Raw genomic sequence first — 20372 nt, 5'->3', positions numbered from 1 at the left:
AGGGGTACCTAACTAGTTGCCTTACGTAACTTTCAATAAAAACTTATAAATTAGATAAACAACTCTTCAATAGCATTCTAGGTACATCTCTTCAATAACAGTGCGCAAAATGGGAAGTTATAATTAGTAGATATTGATACAAGTTTCTGACGCATTAAAACAGGCTCCTACAAACGAGGGTTATTCTTGGGGCAGTTTCAATTATCAAGGTAAAGGTACATACACCTATACCCTATATTTATTACCTGCCGAACCACCTCGTGCACCAGAAACTTGAAAAACAAGTAGTGCAATTTTACTGTAAATCTTACTGGAGTTTTTTTTTTAATAATGCAAAATACAATGAGAACATATTTAGGATGTTTTGTTATACCGATGGGTATAAATTGGGTACCTATCTGCTTTCAATTAAGATAAATCCGGAAATGTAGTACTTAGGAAAATTCACAAAAAAGGTTGCTGTTTCATTTGTTGGTTAAGTATTTTGACCAGACGACAAAGGCGATTTCTGATTACTACGAAGTCGCTTATGCAACCTAGCCACGGTCAAGGGCTATAACATGTTACATCCGTTGGCACGACAGAATAGTAGGGATATAGTGAAATGAAAAAAATAAATAAAAAAAAATAGGTTCCAAGAGCTATCACCTCCTTATATGCATTTTGTACGCAGGCAAAGGCAGGCAAAGGCATCGGACTTAGGCCATTTCAATGCAGTCACATCACAAAACTTTTGCCATTTCGGGTTCTAAGTTGAATAAAAAGTTTTGGATTTTCTGCATATTCAGACTTTTTATCAACAAGTTATCAAGAGAAAGGAACAACCAGAACTATCATAATCATGAATTAAACCGTCCAAGTCACATGCGATCGCAATCTCTTGATACAAATTAACTTCTTTACATACTGTTATAGAAAGGTCCCTTACACTTAAGTTCCGAGCACTTGTCCCAAATACTTAGCTGTTTCCATGTCTGCATTGAATCAGGTTTTTCGCCCAGCAGCCGGCTGCCAATTGCACGCTACGTTTGTGAATACTCTTGCATTATACCTACGGATTGGATGATTGGTAATTACTTATTGTGCTAGATTTTTATTAGTGATTTCCTTTGCAGATTTAATTGGCTAGGCTTAGTTAGCTCATGTTCTAGATAGGATAAATGTTCACTCCGTATTTAAATTACCTACATCGCAATGCTAGCTGAGAAAAAGGTAGGCACCTACTTAAAAAGGTTCTATGCTAGGTAGACGCAATCGCTTATTATAAATTATTTTTTGTTGTACACAATCATATATTAGTAGCCTTATTTAAAGAAAATTGACTACCTTTTATGTTCGTATCGTCTTCTGCTCGAATTTACCTATTCACGTATTCAAATTTTAGCATCTCCGTAAGTAACTTTCTGAACATTTCCCAACATCTCTGCGTTGCAGCAGCCAGCTACAAACTAAAATTCAAGGATGTATTATCATATTATCATGTAAATAATAACATACATAAATTATTACAAAATCACATACTGAGACGGGCCGGGCACGCCATGTATCCAGAGGTCTTGAGAAAACGCTATCGGATCGTCAACGGCTTCGTTCAGTAGTCCGCGACTTGCCGACGCACAAACGCGTTCACGATATATTGTTAATTTGTAACGCATCTGTAAAAGTGTTGGCGAACTTTCGATTTTGGAACACTTTCAAAATAAATCCATAGCATTTATTTTTGATAATTTGGGCTGATCTCAATTGCTAAACGTGAGTATTTTTTTGTGTATTTATTAATTATTATTATTCAGTAATGAATACAGAAATCGATTTCAGAAAAATAAAATAATGAATTGAAAAACTTACTTAAAACAATACAATTAGCTTTTGTATTGTTTCAAAATTACCTCCGTTTTAACGGTTCCCTGAGTTTCTGATAGTTTTTTTATGGGATTATTGTATTTTTCTGAAATACCAAAAATTTTGCTCTCATCTTATAAACAATCAAGTGTCAACAGTATTTTGTTGAGTATTGTTGCGATATTATAGGAACTATGTAACTTAATTGTTGCGCTAATTAACGTAAATAGTAAGTAAACATTACATGGCGTACACAATGGCTCTTGAAGACTATACAACATCAAAATTATTTTATCTTAAAGATTACAATATTTTTATCGGTTACAAAATATTTCACGAGATACAGATACTTACGTTGATTATTTACACGTGAATTAAAATCTTTTTTACTTGTAATCAGTCATCGCTTTAAGCACCATTCATTAATTTATTAGATATCTATACATAGGTACACTGTATCGTACTGTCTGAATTGAATATTTAAAACTATTTAAAGATAGTTTTTTGGTAGCGACAATGGACGGGAAAAGTGAAACAACATAAGTAAAATTCTATGAAGTTATTAATTATTTAAGTAGGTATGTATGTATGATAAATTTTTCCGAAAATTTTATACCTAACATAAAAAATACCTAACACTTTTTCAACGTAAGATCTAGATAAAGGTTATCTTATTTATTTATATTATATAATCTTAATTTAAAAAAATATAAAACAGTGTATGTGAGAATCAACAAAACATATTTTCAATTACAATATATGTTTTACATAACATTATCTAAGTCGCTATTCGATATCCGTTTCGTCACATAATTTGGTTAGCTGGTTACGTTAATAAATAGAAAGTAAGTTGACGTTAAGCGTCTGTTAAGTTTGATTATTATTAAAAAAAACATCGAAACATACTGCCATAAGAAATAGTCTACCTACGTATATATAATTGGAACTAACAATACGCGTAATATAGTGTAATAATTTCTAGTTTCTTCACGCGTAAAAAAACATTAATGGCCATGTGAAGCTATGCATGCAAAAACTATGTTTATTTTGTTATCTGTTGAGATGGTACGTGACTGTTTCATTCTTTCTTCTTAATTTCTGTGCTAATAGTAAATAATAAATATAAAGATGTAAAATATATTATAATTATGTTCATGAAAATAAAATAGATAAACTGATATGAGTTTTTGTTAACCTAATCTTATGTAAAGTATGTTAATAGGTACCTATGCATTTAAAACAAGCAAACTACAATGGATAGAATATTCTTCACTAAAAAGTTCTCACATAGATATTAATTACAAGTCACGTAATTTAATTAATTAAGGATTTACGAAACAAGGAAATAGGTAATTTTGGTAATTCTTATTACGTTTCTTTAAAAACATACCTATGCATTTTATGTGCATCATTTATAATCAAATTATAAGTAATTTAATGTTATTTGATGTTAATTTGTTGATTTTATTTTGTTCAGGGGCTGAAAATAGTTCACACTTTACAGAATTATTGTTTTCGTTTACTATACGTTTCCTATAGGTTGACTATAGGTTTCCCACTCGTAGAGTCTTCTTTCGAGACTAGGCTTTCAATAAAATTAAGTAAAACCGATTAGATATGGACGAAGGATTAATATCTTAAAACTAGAGCAGATCGGAATATTTTAGAAGCAATCAATAATTGTGGGAATGTTCCACTTCCTATTATTGTTAATTAATTATCAGATCGGACTCATTAATAAATTCATTTTTAGTTGTCAATGAAGATAATGCCGCGGATAAGAGATAAACCATAAATATTCCACTTTAGTTTATTTAATAGTGATGATTAGTTAACTTTTTCGTATAAAATTGGTCGAGAATTTTCAGTAGTTACTACCAAGTTACTACCTACTTACCTAGTCAATTGTATTGACTTTGATAAAATAGTTGCGAGGAATTAATTAACTTGTAATATTGGGGCCATTTCCATAAACTGACAAAAAAGTAGGTTAAGTTTTGCCGGCCTCTTTATCAATCACACTCAATTACATACCGAACCATGGTTGAATCACTTAAGCTTAAGGTAATAAAACTTTATGAATATTTTAATAGCATTTAATTGAAACAACCTAAATATTTTCTCAGCACCAGTTTTTATAATTTTTATAATTTACACTTGTCTGGTTTATAGTACCATCCATAGAAGAATCAGACAGTACCTATAAATTGCAGGCTTTACTGTGATCTTTGTAATTGTGACTCCATCCTAGAAATTATTAACTATAATGAAGCAAGGTAGCAACCCCTATACATTTTAGATTTATCGTTTGTTACTTAGAAACCAAAAGGTATAATGTATGAAGTCTGGGATGCTTGTTAAGAAAGGTTCGTGTATTTCAAACTATCACTTATACTTATTTTGGTCTTACTTAAACATAAAAACCCGTTGAATCAAATATTTTCCCGTATATTTTAGTATCATGAACACGTAAATCGATATCTATTACAAACAGCCTTTAACAGCTCGTGTATCGCAATATCCCTTCCTCACCTTATGTCCACAAGCTAACCAGTTCTCCATCATTTAGCAGGTTTCCGTCCTGAGGAATTCGGAACGGAGACAGGCTTGTCAAAGGGTTTTTTTTTGCGAAATATTTATTTTATTTCAAAACGGAATTTTTGTTCGTGCCCTTTTAAACACGTGCTTTTGAGTTGCCCAACGTTCTCATGAAATAAATTCAACTTATACTTAGGTACTTACCTACACTACATTGCACATTGCATTTTGCGTCGGATTTCCAAGCTATATAATAAGCTATTATAGGTACGCTTTTAGTAAGTAGATTTTTTTGTCTATTAAAGCTTTAACACGATAAATAAACATAAGACAGTCTTTCAAATAAAACTTTATTATTAATAGCAAAAATATGAAAAAAATATGTTTTTTGTTTGTTTGTCAAGGAACAGAAATAGTTGTATTATGTAACAAATGCAATTCTAATAAATAAATCAATTTCTACAAAATTTGTGATCATATTATCTTCATAGTGCAGGATGGCACTTAAAATAATGGTTGCACTTACACAAAATTACCTCATTTATATTGACGTGATGTAATATCGAATTTGTAACAAGTAGCGAAGAGATGGTGTTGTGGTATCAATTTCATACGTGCTTATTGGTGATTACACGACTTGGACAACATAATTTTTCTATCAGGTCAATATTAAAGTTTCCGTTCAGTATTTCGCTAAGAAAAATTCCTACATACAAGTGTCCTATAGCTACGCTATTTGACTAAAAACTATACTTTTTTAAAGACTTTACCCACTGCAAGATGCATTTTTCATGAAAAGCTTAGTTTAATTAACTTCGACCTACAATACAACTCAACAATTCTTAGAACATTCGAAAAGTTTCTATTTTGGTCTTAACATACTTTGAACCCTTGACCACGGCCTTGGTCAACCCATTTGTCAATATTAGTAACCTATTAGGGATTTCCGTTATTTATTCTTAAAAGGTAAACACTTGACGCATCCTATGTTTTAATCTGTGCGGAAATCATGTAATACATTTATCAATATTGGTATAACAATAAATTATGTCACAAATGATTTGTTTGAATACAACGATGCATAATAAATTGGACAAATTATCTGGTGTTTGTGTGATTGTCGCTGATCACATATGTAGTGATTTTTATGTTTGCTATTTTAACTAAGTAATTCTAATTGGGTGCTAATATGTAGGATTCTTGTTTAGTTTATTAATGGCTTGAAGAAAAGTAGGTAGGTACCTGCTTAAAATCTGATACAAAAATACGCGTTTACGTCTTTCATTGGATAGGCGTAGCAATGATCAAATCCCATAGGTATTCCTTCGTCCCTTTGTGTTTTGGTTCCCAGTAAGCAAGTACAAACTTTTAGTCGGCCGATAGTTAGTTTGGCCTTATAAATCAGATTCGAAATTTCCTTTAATCAACCTAACAACAACTTAAATAAAAATGGCTTATACCTAGACCGACCTATTTATTTATAACTTATAAACCAGAAACAATAGCAAGTTTTACGATAACTGTTAATCTTATCGAAGTTGTAATATTATAATAATAATTGTATGTACAAAGTGTACATAAACAATAAGCTGTAAGTACCTTCATAATAATAACTTACATTTGTTACAAAAACCTACGTGATTGCAACAATAATAAGTACAGCATGAGAAACTTGTTATCGAGATGGAAATCTGAAATGCAAAGAAAATGAAAAGCGATTCATCACAATGAATTCATTTCTTTTAGTTCACACTCAAAGCGCAACGCAAGTTTCCATGAATCATTATTGTACAGAACATTAGGATTTTTGACTACTTACATTTGCCTCTACATCATCATCTGCCTAGCCTTTCCCAACTATGTTAGGGTCGGCTTCCAGTCTACGAGCCATGAGCTTTTATTTGGTAATTTATGTCCTGAGAAGGTGGCTGAACTCCTTAGTTACAGAGAACAGCCGCCTTGGCCGACAGTCAGTTACTGGACATTTATGTAGTAAAAGGACTCTTTTGCTAAGAAGCATTGCAGGTATCTAGTTAGAAAAGAGTGACAGTATACTTATAGCCAAAATGCGCTACGCAACATTCCAGTAGGTCATAACCCCAAAGATTACTAATATTATTCTGACACATGCTCTAACCGAGACACATAATTATTTTAAACGCTCACTTGCAACAGAGTTAAGCATCAATTACGTATGACAATTGTTTTCAAACAGTGAAATCTTGACATAATGTAGGCACTTGAACGAACTTAAGATGAGTTATTGCACAAGTAAACCTTTGTGAAAGGTCTTAGGTTAATTTTAACTGAGTTCAATGAGAAATCGGTTCACCTCTACTGAGGGATATTTTACTATAGTTTTTTCGATAATGTCAGGTTGAACTGAAACATGGCCCCTATGATAAATCGATTCAGAATTTGGAGTTGGAAATAATTCACAATCGATACCTTCCAAATAATTGATTCGTTATGCAATTAATTCACGCTTGTCATTTGTTTCTTTTTATTTATTTGAAGTTTATTTTAAGGCTAGACAGCTAGCCAGACAACATTTTGGATTCGGGGCCACAATTTCAAGTTTCAAAAAAGTTGCACCACATTTTTAATCTTGTTAGATTTGACATTTCATTTTGAATGCAAGAATGCAACTCTACATTCCTTTTTTAGAATGCATTGCAGACACTAATTAGAATATCCTGTCACGTTAACAAATATCATACATAAATGGGGAAGTTCAGAAGTTGATATAAATTAGCTTAAGTCGGTTTTAGAACCGACGCGGTTAACGTGGTTAGCCACGATGTAACTTTTTTGACGTTCCAAGAAAAGCTTCTTAAAGGGAAAAACTTCCTACAAGTTAAATATTTTAGGATACACGTATGCATAAGGATTAAGTTTACATATAAGGAGATAGACAGTGGTTTAACCTTGCCAGTAACATGACAACATGACCGGTTTATAATACTTTCGAATCAGTAAGTGAGTATTACCAAGTATCGTCTGAGTATTGGGACAGTAAACTCACGTTGATCGTACCACGAAACTGGTTTTGGTACATGGTTCAAGGGAATGTCTGGTCCACATTGTTTTGGACCAGTAAGTAGGTTAAGATGGTACTTTGCAGTTACTTAGGTACCTACAAAATCTTCATTAGTTTTTTTCGTTCATTAGCGCAAGTTACAATGAACTTTATGTGCTAAGTGAATAGAACCAGAGTGTGTCAATTATCATAATGGGTAACTTACTTTTTTTCTAAGATGACTTACCCAATTTCGCACCGATATTATCCGTTAATGTTTTATATTTAGGACACCTATTTAAAATCTACTAAATATCAATCAGTTTTTGTAAATATTCTGAACACAGTCCTACTGTAAGTAGGTACCTATATTTGAGAAGTTTCGTTTTTGTTATTGCAACTTTGTTCAATTGTGGTTTGGTGAACAAAATGACTATCATAAAACTTTCGTCATAAATATTCATGATGGTTATTATACGGTATAATCCATTCACGTGTTATAGCGGGTTTGACCGACTAGTTCGCGAAATCATCGCGTGATGACTTCATGTATAAAACGCTGTTTATATTCTATCGTTTTATATTCTAGCTGGGTTAAACCGCCCCGAGGACACGGTGGACCACACAGTCCAGGAGTGCCCTGCGTGGGCAGGGCACCGCCGGGTCCTCGTCGAGGCTGTGGGCGGCGGCGACCTCTCGCGTCCGGCCCTGGTTCAAGCCATGGTCCGGGGCGAGAGGGAATGGGATGCCGTCGCCTCCTTCTGCGAAGCAGTCATGCTCGAGAAGGAGGCGGCGGAACGTCAGAGAGTTCGCACCTCTCATCCCGGCCGCCGCGCTGGAGCAGGTAGACACCACGGGCGCCGGGTGTCGCGAGACGACTCCCGGCCACCGTAGGCGTGGGTCTGTGGGCGGTGAGTTCGGGTGGCTCATCGCTCATGTCTGTTTTTAGACAACAGACCCGTGTTGGCGGCGCGCGTTGTTCCACGCGCTCCTCAAAGAGATGTCAGCAACCCCAGAGGGGCCCAGCAGGGCCAAGGCCTGCCGGGGCTGCGGGTTGTTCGAAAGAGGTACCGCGGCCCTAGCACATAAGGCCTACGACGGAACACGACGGCTTTTAGTCAGTAAGAGTCTGACACTCCCTCACCGCTGCTAACCCACAGCGGGAGGGGTCATTTGATGATTTTTTACGTCGTTAAAAAAAAAAAAAAAAAAGCTGGGTTAAACCGACACAAACACGTGAGTTAAAATTAGAAGCCTCAATGATGCTTCTAAATATTTATTATGCAATAATCGGAAGTATATTTTGATTACCTATAAAAAAAATATTTATGAATTGAGTCACCTTCTTAGTTTTTTTTAACAGTTTTTCTATAAAATCTCTTTTTTGATTCCTGGGGAGTGTGATTGTTTCATTATGGTTCTTGAACACTGTCTCTGATCTGAACAGGTGTTTTTGGTGTACCTAAGCCACACAGCAAGATTTATTCTTAAAATAGTTATTAAGTTAAGTAAGTCTGAAAATTTTCAGGACACATCTGCAGTGTATGTGTCCCTTTTTCTTGCTCTCGATTTCCTTGGCAAGAATAGCCATTAAAAAAAATCTTTACAACCAACCGTCAGTAGTTAGGTACATTAATTCGTATTTAAACCACATAATACAACATAATCAACTAATACAGAACTTGGTAACGTTTTTAAAATATAGTTATGTATTCGCACCGCGTGCAAGGTCTCACGCAGGACAATGCCGAGTATGGCTCAGCTATTAATCTTTGGTGAACTTGATTCTACTGCGTGCTGGTATGAGGCCGAGGTTCTAGTATATGTATCAATTTATTTACCTGTGTATATTGAAAATTATATCAAACGTATACCTATAGATTATTCATTTTTTACGCAAGTTTACCTGAATTTAAAGCGACTTGATCACAGCATCTCACTTGGATTTGTAAACTGATATTAGTTGACCAACTTCTTTCTTCTAATTAAGTACTTAGTTATTAGAAGAAATTGCGAAGGCTAAAATAATTATGAAAAAATCAGTTTCAATTCCATTTTATTTGTAGTTTTAAATTCATTCCTTCAGCTATTGCTGTTTGGCTGAAATAAATAACCGATTCTATATTATTATAGTATCGTTGTTGCAAAAACAAAAGAGCTTACAAATTCATTATGCATTGGCAAAAATGAAGGATGTGCATGCATACATGATAAGAATATAAATCATTTAAATTAAATATTAAGTAGATACTTATGTACCTAAGTTAGGTTTAATGGGTACCTACTTACTTACAGGCGCAACCCACTAAGTAATAAATTATTGTGTTATTAAAATATGTGTTTAAAAGGCTATTTAGAAGGCCAAATCAGTTGCCCAATAAAACATAAAATTGATCAAACAATAAATAAGTCTCCGAATATTTACGGAATTCAAAATTGATGATTTATTATTATGTGACCGTTCAATCTGATAAACAAACATTTATTTGTTAAATGTTGGAGGTCGCACATATTTTTGATATTAAGTAACTTCAATTTTATTTACTTAATGTACCATGCCATGGGACTGTAACCCTGATTTTTTGGAAGGCGGAAGCTGACACGCTGAAGCCCGTTTTCGAAGTGATTGACGAAATACTTTATAAACAATATTATGAAATCATATAAAACAAGTTATAATATCTTTGTTCCACTTTATATCAATACATTATCCATAACAGTGAGAAACAATGGCGTCTGACGTCAGTACCCGTACTGCGAAGAAACTGATTTTCTCAGAACAATCGATCGAACAATATTAGTTTGTAGTACGCACGCAAACGTGGATTGTATCCAGCTGTTCTGCATAAATATCAATACAATAGGTTAGAATGTTTACGTATGATTATAGTACCTAATAAGTACTTGTGAAAAATCTTTGCAGTTTGCGAAAATTGTTAGGAAGAGCCGCCTATCGAAATGACTGGAGTGAATTTTAAACTAATGTAATTAAAGAAAACCAATAATTATGACGTTTCAGCCCAAGCCCTTTTGTAAATTCCTTGTTTACCTTTCCCTCCGTATATCTCTGTGATCAATGATTAGATAATAATATTACTTTCTTTTGTCCACAGAAAAATGCCTGAAGTAGACACCAACAACGAACTGGCTACACTGAAAGATTGGCTGTGTAAACAACCTCATTTGCCACATGAAGTCGGTAAGAAATTCCTTCACTTCTTTTCACTCATTTACTGCTCTGCAACTCTTTTAGAATTGTCCCATTCGGATCCGACCCACCTATTCGTGCTCATTCGAGACTAGCGATAACTATCTAATTACCATTACTATCATGCTATGATCATGCAATTATCAATTAGAAAAGAATGTTCAACAGATTACAGACGATACTTGAAAATCTATGTTTGAAATTACATCGATATTGTGTCTCTTAAAAATGAACGGTTGGATTCCTTTCACTGTTACAATACCGACCTTCACATATCATTTAAAAACAAACATTCCTGAAGCATAGTCTGTTACATTTTACAAACAGAATCAAAGAAAATAAATCAATGTTTTACCGAACACGGGCTATGAGAATATTGCAAAATTTTAAACCAGTCCCTCGGTAACTCTTTATAAGTTACGACATAAGTATTAGGTCTAGGTAGTCCTGTTAGGTACCTACTTGGCTATAAATTCGCTATTGGACCAATATAATGCATCCTAATGCTTAGGTAAAATAGGATCGAAGGTATATGATGTTCTTCAGCGCAAAAACATTCGGGCGAAAAGTTGAGTAATACAATGATGTTTTGATGTGTACAACATAGTATTACTTTTTATGAATAGGCAGTTTGAACCACTGGGAAAAAGTTACAGTATTGAGGTATAAACAAACTTAAAAGTAGAAATTGCCGTCTCAAAGCACGAAGAATAGGCAAGTTTCTTAAACACCCATTAAAATGGTGGAAGTGGTGAACTGTTTCGTCATGGTCCCACTAGTGGTACCTACCTCTCTCTACATATTTATGTAGATAAGGTACTTAAAATGTAACTTTTTTAGTTTATGGAATTCCCACAACGTGCTCTGTTGCTATGGGTTATGACCAAGTTTTTTTTTTAATAAATATGTAGATTTTACTCTATGATTAGTTTGAATGTTTATGTTTATAATGAGTTGAACATACGTTTTCGAGTGTTATTAAGATGGGCCGCGTAGTCAAAAAAATATAGACTTTGAACTAACTTTAACTTAAACTCGAACATTATAAATGTATTGATAGATTTGAGAGGAGACTTTTAAAATATTGCAATCAAAATATTGTTAAATGTTTAAAAGTAATAATATTTTGCCGTCTTTAATGTTTAGGACCTATAAAGTCATGCATTTCTCAATTTCAATTCTCATGTAGTAAACTGTTGACGTTTAGAGTGTACACAGATGTTTATTTGAAAGTGAACAACACGTGATTAACGGTCAACAAACTTAGTTAAATACATAACTTTAAAGAACTCGGAGAAACCCATTTAATTATGGGTAAAGTTGAAGTGATTTAGCAAATAAAAATACATAAGAAAGAGCTCTTGAATATACCTAACCGCAAATAAACTTCGAACTTTCTGCTTTAATGGATCTAAGAAATATGTTTTATCTGACCAAAAAAACAAATTTTATTAACATTTAGTTCACAACAGCAAAAAAGTTTTTATTAACAATTTTATTAAGACATTAAAATAAACATTGTTTTGTAATATCTCGAATCTAACAGTATAATTAATTTAGAAATGGTAATCAACCTTTTAATTTTTCTTAATTTCTTAATACACCATCACAAATCTTTGGTGGCATATAAAATTGATTTGAAATATCGGAATTACCGCTTGCACTGCCTAAATAATGTTAGTTATGGAAGAATTACCCAATAAATAAACAAATACACTTACGTTTAATAACCATAGCCAATAAAGTAATAAATAAGTTATTATTTTAATGTTGACATAGGTACAATCTAGGAACATTCATATTTTGCAACAATAAAAGTAAAAGTCGCTTTGAATTCAATAGGGCAGTGTCGTCGACCTCTGTGGAAGATTGCCTGCCAAATTTTGTTATGAGGCAACACTGATGTTGTAACATTTTGTCGAGTGACATATGACGTCACAGTCCATGTTATTAAATTAGTAGTCAACGCAGGTCGACTATTGTTTCTAAGTTTACTTTGTCAACTTATGTTTAAAGTTATGCTTCTTAACTAAGGCAGGAGGTTATTTTATGTGGAGACATTCTTGAAGAGATTTTTAAAGGTTCCAATTACGAAAGAACTTTTGAACATACGCACAACGTTCGCTATTAGTGATTAAAACGCCAATTACAGCGTTTAAATTGCTCTTGACCGCTTTAAGTTAGTCAATCTTCATATTGCATTAATCGCTTCATAAACTATTGAATACATGAAGATGCTAATTGATTGATTTATAAATAACGTGATGAAATGCTAAGCCTCCCATATTTACTTATGTTAGTTTCAAAAGTACATACTTTTTGTAGATGGTGCTTGTATCTCATTGCGGTGTGACGTATAATTTTTGTAATAGTTACAGAGCCTAACTGAATCTTCAGTATCACATTATGTAAGCTTCTCCATACTTAGCAGCAGCATTCTCAGCTTTATATGCCAACAATATGAGTACAGGAAACAAGCACTCATACAATAAAATTGCTCTCCAGAGAACTATCCCTTGCTCATCATACTTCACTGTTACGTAGTTCATTCTTCCTGTAAGATCTCTCTTGGACATCATTTCAACTGTACAGCCTCACTCACATATATCTACTGCTCTAAGTAACTATAGTGGATCAAATCTAATATTGTGTACAGTTCACGCTTTCTCCCATGACGGGTAAGTAGAACTTGCAACGGTATTCACAACGCACGTCAACATTACAGCCTACAACCAATTTTAAAATAACAAATGAAGACTTGATGCGTAGAACGATTTTTTAAGACTTAGTTAAGTGAAATAATTACAAAACATATGTACTTAATAGGCATAATGAAAGTACCTATCCGCGGTTTCTTTTGCGATTGCTCTATTTTTCATCTGTCTGCAATTAAGTAATGTCTATAGACTGTTCAGTCTATCAGTATTATAAGAAAACACCATTAACCTCTTGAATGCCGCTAATGAGAAAACAATAGAAAATCAATTATGTCTCGCGTATATCTACGCACCGGCATACAAGGGGTTAAGCCAGACCATAATACCTTTCTAACAATCGTCATGTTTAGCAAACATATTTCCTACCGTTGACAGTTTTATTGCAAAATTAAGAGAAATTGAATAGATTCAAGGGTCAGACCTTTGGAAACCTAGCACGTATTTTCCAAAATTCTCGTATCATTATTATTGCATCGCGGTGCACGTGCTTTTCATATGAGACTTGTGTGACACATATTTATTATTGTATGCTATGGTCTTTTAAAGTAAACGTAGATACCTAAGTGACTCCGCTGTGTCAATAAATCTGCAATTGACTCTGTGTTCATACAAAATTCACACATTTGAGTCGTGTTCTTTCAGCTTCGCAGGTAGGTAAATATTTACTTGAGGAAATACATACCTACTGATATTCGTACCCATAACAGTAGCTGTTTTATTACCGTATCAGTATGACAGAAAAGTAGTGCAGTCATTGAAGCATTATAGCTACGATTTTTTTTACTGTGAACCGATTTGCATGAAATTTTGGAATTAGGTTCATCTTACCCTTAACTTTAAAAGTGAATATGATTTGAACTCCGCCACCCCCCCTGGGGGTGGTTGCCACCCCTTCTTTGGGGTGAATATTTTTTTTGCAAAATAACCTCGGATATCGATAGAAGACCTAATATTAAGCTAAAGTTGTCTTTAAAGTTTAAAAAAAAATCCAATACTTTTCAAGTTATTGGCAATTGAAAATTCGCAATTTTTTCACGTTTTTCATCGGGTTTTTGCAACTATCTCCAAAAATATACGTTTTATCGAAAATTTATAAAGAACAAAATTGTAGCAGGTAAAACAACGAACAATTGGTTTTTTTATAAAATGTCCTAAGTGCAATATTAAGCTAGATATTAAAGATCAAAGCGGTTTTTTATTTTGTCTGAAATTTAATCGTTGTGGTCAATGCCATGTAGCGGCGAGTAGATGCATTTTATACATTCTAATACAAATGGGTTTTGTAGTGCTTGAAATAAGCTTTAAGATGAGCACTATTAAAAGTCTTTTGCACGTAAAATAAGTGAGCTGTATTGCAAATAAGGGGAGCATCTTATATTTTTTCTTTTAAATCAATGGGTTTCATAAGTACCATTTCCACCAAAATTAAAATTAATCGTATTCCGCCTAGGATTAACTTTATTATGAAGAGTTTGATAGATAGTATCAGTTTGGCTGCTTCAGGACAGATATTTTTCAAAAAAGTCACGATTAACGAAAAGAACAAAATTTCAAATTAAAGAAAAACCCACTTGTTTTTCATAATATCTCAAAAATTACGACAGATACGTATAAAAGTGTACTGATAAAAAAATTAGGCATTTTTCTGACAAACAATTTGGTTTGTTTGTTTTTTCTGTCGAATAAAAATTGACGGAGATATGATTGTTTAAAGAGCGCGTGGCAGCGCAATCACAGCCTCTCTTAAGCCCTTTAACCCTTCACCGTTTTAGAAAAAAGTTCTTTACTATATATTGCAATGATGGATGTTGTAGCTCTCTTAATTACTTTTACAGTGGTTTTTTTATAAATTGTGATAGAATGAAAATTGAATGAGTTACGGTCCAAAAACTTGTCATATTTTTTTCTACTTAGTAACTGAAAACTTCGGAGTGTCAATATTTGGAGCAATGTGAAAGTAGGCAGTATAATAAAGAGTCACAACTATTGTAATGTGTATATATGTAACCGGAAAATAATAAAACTCGTAAATTGATCAACTTACTAAAATAACAGATGGCATAAACTACGTCGATTAAATTTGAGCAAAAAAAAAAACGGCTTTTATCTTTAATATCTAGCTTAATATTGCACTTAGAACACTTTATAAAAAAACAAATTGTTCGTTGTTTTACCTGCTACAATTTTGTTCTTTATAAATTTTCGATAAAACGTATATTTTTGGAGATATTTGCAAAAAACCGATGAAAAACGTGAAAAAATTGCGAATTTTCAATTGCCAATAACTTGAAAAGTATTGGATTTTTTTTTAAACTTTAAAGACAACTTTAGCTTAAAATTAGGTCTTCTATCGATATCCGAGGTTATTTTGCAAAAAAAATATTCACCCCAAAGAAGGGGTGTCAACCACCCCCAGGGGGGGTGGCGGAGTTCAAATCATATTCACTTTTGAAGTTAAGGGTAAGATGAACCTAATTCCAAAATTTCATGCAAATCGGTTCACAATAAAAAAATTCGGAGGTTAGACCGTATTTTTCGCTTCAATGACTGCACTAAAAGGTCTTAGTTTGAAGAACGTTTAGAGGCAATTAGCACTTCCCTTCGTAAATATCATCTTGAAACTAGGTTAAGGTATTCATCGAAACAAGAGATTTTACACTGTGAACGTATCTTTGGGCTCAGGGTATGTAAGACTTTAAGGCTTCGCAGAACCTGATAAAAATATTCCATTAGCCTCAGTAAAAACCTTATTTCATAGGACTTTTCCATTAATTTTAACTTTATTACCATCGTCAAAACACGGTCTCAGGTAAGTGGGATAAACCCAGACCCGCAGGCAGAACCGACATTGAACTTTGATTATAAAAACAAAAACATTGTATTATTCTCTCCTCAATATTATTTTCCTCTGCACTTTGATCACAACATGCTAAACGATGAGTTAATTTATTAGTTCACTAACTATGCACCCGGATAAAAATAGCCTTCGTCGATAAATTACCTATCTAACTAGTATCAAACACAGATTTTTTTTATCGCCCAAGTTGGTCCTTAGAGGTCCTCTTTCAAGTAAACAAATTAGCACTTCATGTTTAGAAACATAGATATACCGGGTACTATCTCGACGCTTATCCTGGTCTCATGATCATTGAGTATTTTAGAGTAACACCAAAACCATAACTAACCTTTCCATACCTTTGTGGTTCCAGATGACATCCTCCTCCTTCGTTTCCTGACGAGCTGTCGCTACAGTCTCGAGCGTGCCAAGAGGACCATTGACTTATTCTTCACCATTCGTGCTAATGGACCTGAGCTGTTCTGCAAACGAGACCCCTGGTCTCCAGAGATCAGACGTGTCTTTGAAATCACGTAAGTTTATTATAGAGCATTTTCCTGATATCGAAAATAGATCTCATTTGTGGAAAAACTTGTTTAATTGAACTGATGCCATAAGCTTTTCTGATGACGCAAAGCATGACGCACAAGAGATGAACACGTACGAAATAGTAATATTTTATTTCACATGCAGCTTTTATTTAAATGTCGATTGTTAATCAAGCAAACTGGTCCATCCAAGTGTCATTTGCTTTTTAAGGAAAACGTTCTACTTTTCACAATATGACATTTTGCAAACAGCTCATTGACCACGGCATTTAAGGGTCGTATGAAATATTTACGAGTAAGTACATTAAAAAATAATTCTCTAATTACAGGGATATGCTTCCTCTCCCACACAAGACGAAAGAAAACTATAAAATCTTCATCTACCGCCTGAATAACCCTGATCTAGACCTGTTTAACTTCGTGGATGCCGTCAAGACTTTCTTCATGTTGGCTGACACCAGACTCACTGAGGATCATGAGATACCTGCTGGAGAGATCCCCATTTTCGACGCAGCTAACGTGTCTATTAAGTTTATTGGGAAAGTAAACCTTTCTGCTCTCAGGAAATACATGATGTACACACAGGTAAATCGTTTATTTAATAAAACCATCTTTTGTTTTGATTCCGTCAATATTGAAGACAACTTCTGTTTGTATTAATATTTTCGCAATTTTTGCGTTTTAATAATCCAATAATAATAAATCATTCTTGCGAAAACTTTTGGCTGCAATATCATAAGAAACTTACAGCTTATGGTTAGCCTTCAAGGTTGGCTTTCGAAATTAATTGACGATATTCTCTCTGACCAAGAAATACTGATATTGCCATCTGTGACCTTGCTCTTGATGGGTATCTGTTATTTTTATGCTTATTTTGAAATATATGTACCTTTACTACCTTTGCACAACTGTAATATTGCCCTTTGGCTCTGGTTGCGACACCGCAGGTTATGTCACGAAGTGTTTAGTTGCTTTGACGAGCAGATCAGGTCTACTCTGATACTATTGATGAAAATATTCAGCTTTAAACTGCAAATGTAAATGATTGTCTGAAAAATAAGCATGCAATGCCAAAAAAATATTGAATTGAGGAAAAATTAAGTTGCAATAAAACAGGTTCCATCGTCATTTAATTTTTAGAAGACCCATTAAAATCTTTATATAAACTTATTAGCTGTAATTAACATGACTATCAGCTCGTAATTACTCAACAATTGCGCGTTATAATTTTGAATTTTGTAATTTGACCCCCTATGTAGGTAATTAGGTATACAATGTATTTTATTACTTTTTTGCATTTAGATGTTACCAGGAAAATTTTAATTTTAATGTCTCGCGCTCTAAGCATACATAATTAGGTAATAATGTAAATTTATATTGCAGATATTAAATCTTTGTAAAATTGTTGATTACAGGAAGCGATGCCAATCCGGCTAAAACAAGTTCACGTGATCAATGCTCCTTCGTACATCGGCAAGATCTTCGCTTTGTGCAAGCCGTTTTTGAAGACTGAAGTTTCTAAACTGGTATGTACGATACCAATCCTATATCAATCCTCGGAAAAAATATCTGCTCTTCTGCAGGGATGCGCGTGGATGCAAGACGTAGTACGTAGACGACATAAAATATTTGATTTTATGATGCTCACTGGGAGAGGCCCCAGTTTATCACTGGACGGCAATAGGCTGATATACATGATGACATATACATGATATATATGATGACGATACTACATCTTACTAGGTATCAAGAAGAACGATGATGATCGGCATAAATCTAATTTGTTTACTCATGGTGCTACTTTTTCAATTTTATGGTTGTTTATAAATGTCATGGCAGATTGAACACAAATTGATCAATTTAACATCGATTCAAAACCCTGTCAAATCACTCCGATTTTTACATAATGCCATTAACTTTTCAGATAAAGTTCCACGAGCCCAACACTGACACCTTATACAAGGATATACCACAAGACCTCCTACCCACAGAGTTTGGGGGTAAAGCTGGTTCCATTGAATCCATCAAACGGGAATGGATCAAGAAGATGGAAGCTAAAAGGTGAGCACATGATCTTTCGTCATTGGATTAAGAAAGAAGTCATAGTTCTGCTGTTATAGCACTTTAGAATTTATCAAAATTTAAGAAACCGCGTTTAGCTAACAGCACTGTGCTCATACAGTACTGACAACTTTCGGAGACGCTTACAATTTTTTCTCAGAGGTTTTTTCTCAGCGGATTACTGTGGTGGAAAGCGCAGATAGGCACTCGTTATAGAGCTTAAGTACGAGATTAATTCGATTAGACTAGAAGCAGACCCTTTTAAAACATGTTTAGCTCCAATTACGCCGACAACATAAACGGCTGTCATTGAACATCCTTGGCAGTCGTTACGGGTAGTCAGAAGCCAGTAAGTCTGACACCAGTCTAACCAAAGGGTTGCCCGGGTAACTGGGTTGAGGGGGTCAGATAGGCAGTCGCTCCTTGTAAAGCACTAGTACTCAGCTGAATCCGGTTAGACTGGAAGCCGATCTCAATATAGTTGGGAAAAGGCTTGGAGGATGATGATGACGCCGACAACATAAACTGCATACAATTTTTAATGTTTTTTTTAAGTAAACAGTTACTGAAGTTTATGGTAGCAGTAACTAATTCTGTTATATTTCTTCCAGGGATTGGTTCTTAACCAACGACAAGAGATGGGCGGTAGACGAGGCTCTGAGACCTTCAGGCAACCATGACGACAGGGTGAATTCCGTGAAGGAGTTACCCGGTTCCTTCCGATCATTAGCTTTAGATTGATTACTTGTATAAAGCCTACATATAGTATTATTTTGATAAAGCAACCTCTTTTGGATATTAATTAAATATTTCGAACTTTTTCAGTGCTTTTGCATAAAAGTTATACAGATGTTTGACACGATTTTTTCTAAAGCATTTTTTGTAATAATAATTTAACTTTTTTTTGTTACAACAGTGCACCTTTAATTTTAAAATTAAAATGGATTTATTTTAATAATTATTTAATTACTATCCTATTGTTTAAAATTTTGTTTTTTTATTATTTTAAAGTTAAGGTGATGTGGTGTGGCTCAAATAGGTGTCCAATCAAATTAGGTTTTTTTTTTTCTTTTTTTTGTATTTGTATTTGTATTAAGATTTAGATTTAAGATAGAGTGAAGTTCAAATTTTGAAAAAGGAGTTAAACTAATGTCTTCCATATTAGATACGTACCTAGTTGTACAAAAGTTCTCTTAAAACTGTACTTAGGTAAGTATATTATTTTTATTTCAAATGAAGTGAGATTTAGTGTTACCAGTATGATTATTTTGGATAAAAGTATGAGTAGATATTAACTCACATCTCACTTTTGCAATATTTTGATACTGTTTGTAAAAGTACCTCACGGAACGGTATTTTAACTATTAATGTGTGATAAATATTAGTGGCTACGTTTAATGTAAGTTTAATATAAATACAATTTTATACATATTTTTAAATAAAAAGGATTCGCAGTAATTTCTTAACGTTTATTTTATTGTCCTGTTACAAATAATTTAGGTACTCATATAAATAATTTCATGTAATTACACAATACCTAAGGTTTCATAAAAATCTAAAATGATGAAAATATTTTTTTACACCTTCCTATAGTTAAATTCGT

The 20372-nt window shown here is 33.7% G+C and overlaps 1 protein-coding gene across 2 annotated transcripts; it reads left to right on the top strand.

Moving 5' to 3' along the window:
* Positions 1-1559: 1559 nt before the first annotated feature.
* On the top strand, positions 1560-20227 carry LOC110373841 (alpha-tocopherol transfer protein-like). 2 transcript variants are annotated; one of them, XM_049846070.2, is made up of 7 exons: positions 1560-1752; positions 10513-10598; positions 16534-16693; positions 17038-17293; positions 18124-18234; positions 18633-18769; positions 19381-20227. In XM_049846070.2, the coding sequence occupies exons 2-7, from the start codon at positions 10517-10519 to the stop codon at positions 19508-19510; spliced, it is 876 nt and encodes a 291-aa protein (XP_049702027.1). In that variant the 5' UTR covers positions 1560-1752; positions 10513-10516; the 3' UTR covers positions 19511-20227. The 2 variants fall into 2 exon arrangements, with proteins under 2 accessions (XP_049702027.1, XP_063894878.1); XM_064038808.1 differs by lacking the exon at positions 1560-1752 and adding an exon at positions 2227-2382 and having other exon boundaries at positions 10514-10598.
* Positions 20228-20372: the final 145 nt, after the last annotated feature.

This window comes from Helicoverpa armigera, chromosome 17 (genome assembly GCF_030705265.1).
Source record: "Helicoverpa armigera isolate CAAS_96S chromosome 17, ASM3070526v1, whole genome shotgun sequence".
In the NCBI taxonomy this organism is placed as follows: Eukaryota; Metazoa; Arthropoda; class Insecta; order Lepidoptera; family Noctuidae; genus Helicoverpa; species Helicoverpa armigera.
The sequence above is the reverse complement of the archived record's forward strand: the minus strand, read 5'-3'. Positions and strand labels throughout refer to the sequence as shown.

Coding starts and splice junctions, on each gene's coding strand:
- LOC110373841 (XM_064038808.1), top strand. CDS start 2,359: ATGGACGGGAAAAGTGAAACAACA. Junction 2,383..10,513: donor ACGGGAAAAGTGAAACAACA/TAAGTAAAATTC, acceptor TTTGTCCACAGA/AAAATGCCTGAAGTAGACAC. Junction 18,235..18,632: donor AGACTGAAGTTTCTAAACTG/GTATGTACGATA, acceptor TTAACTTTTCAG/ATAAAGTTCCACGAGCCCAA.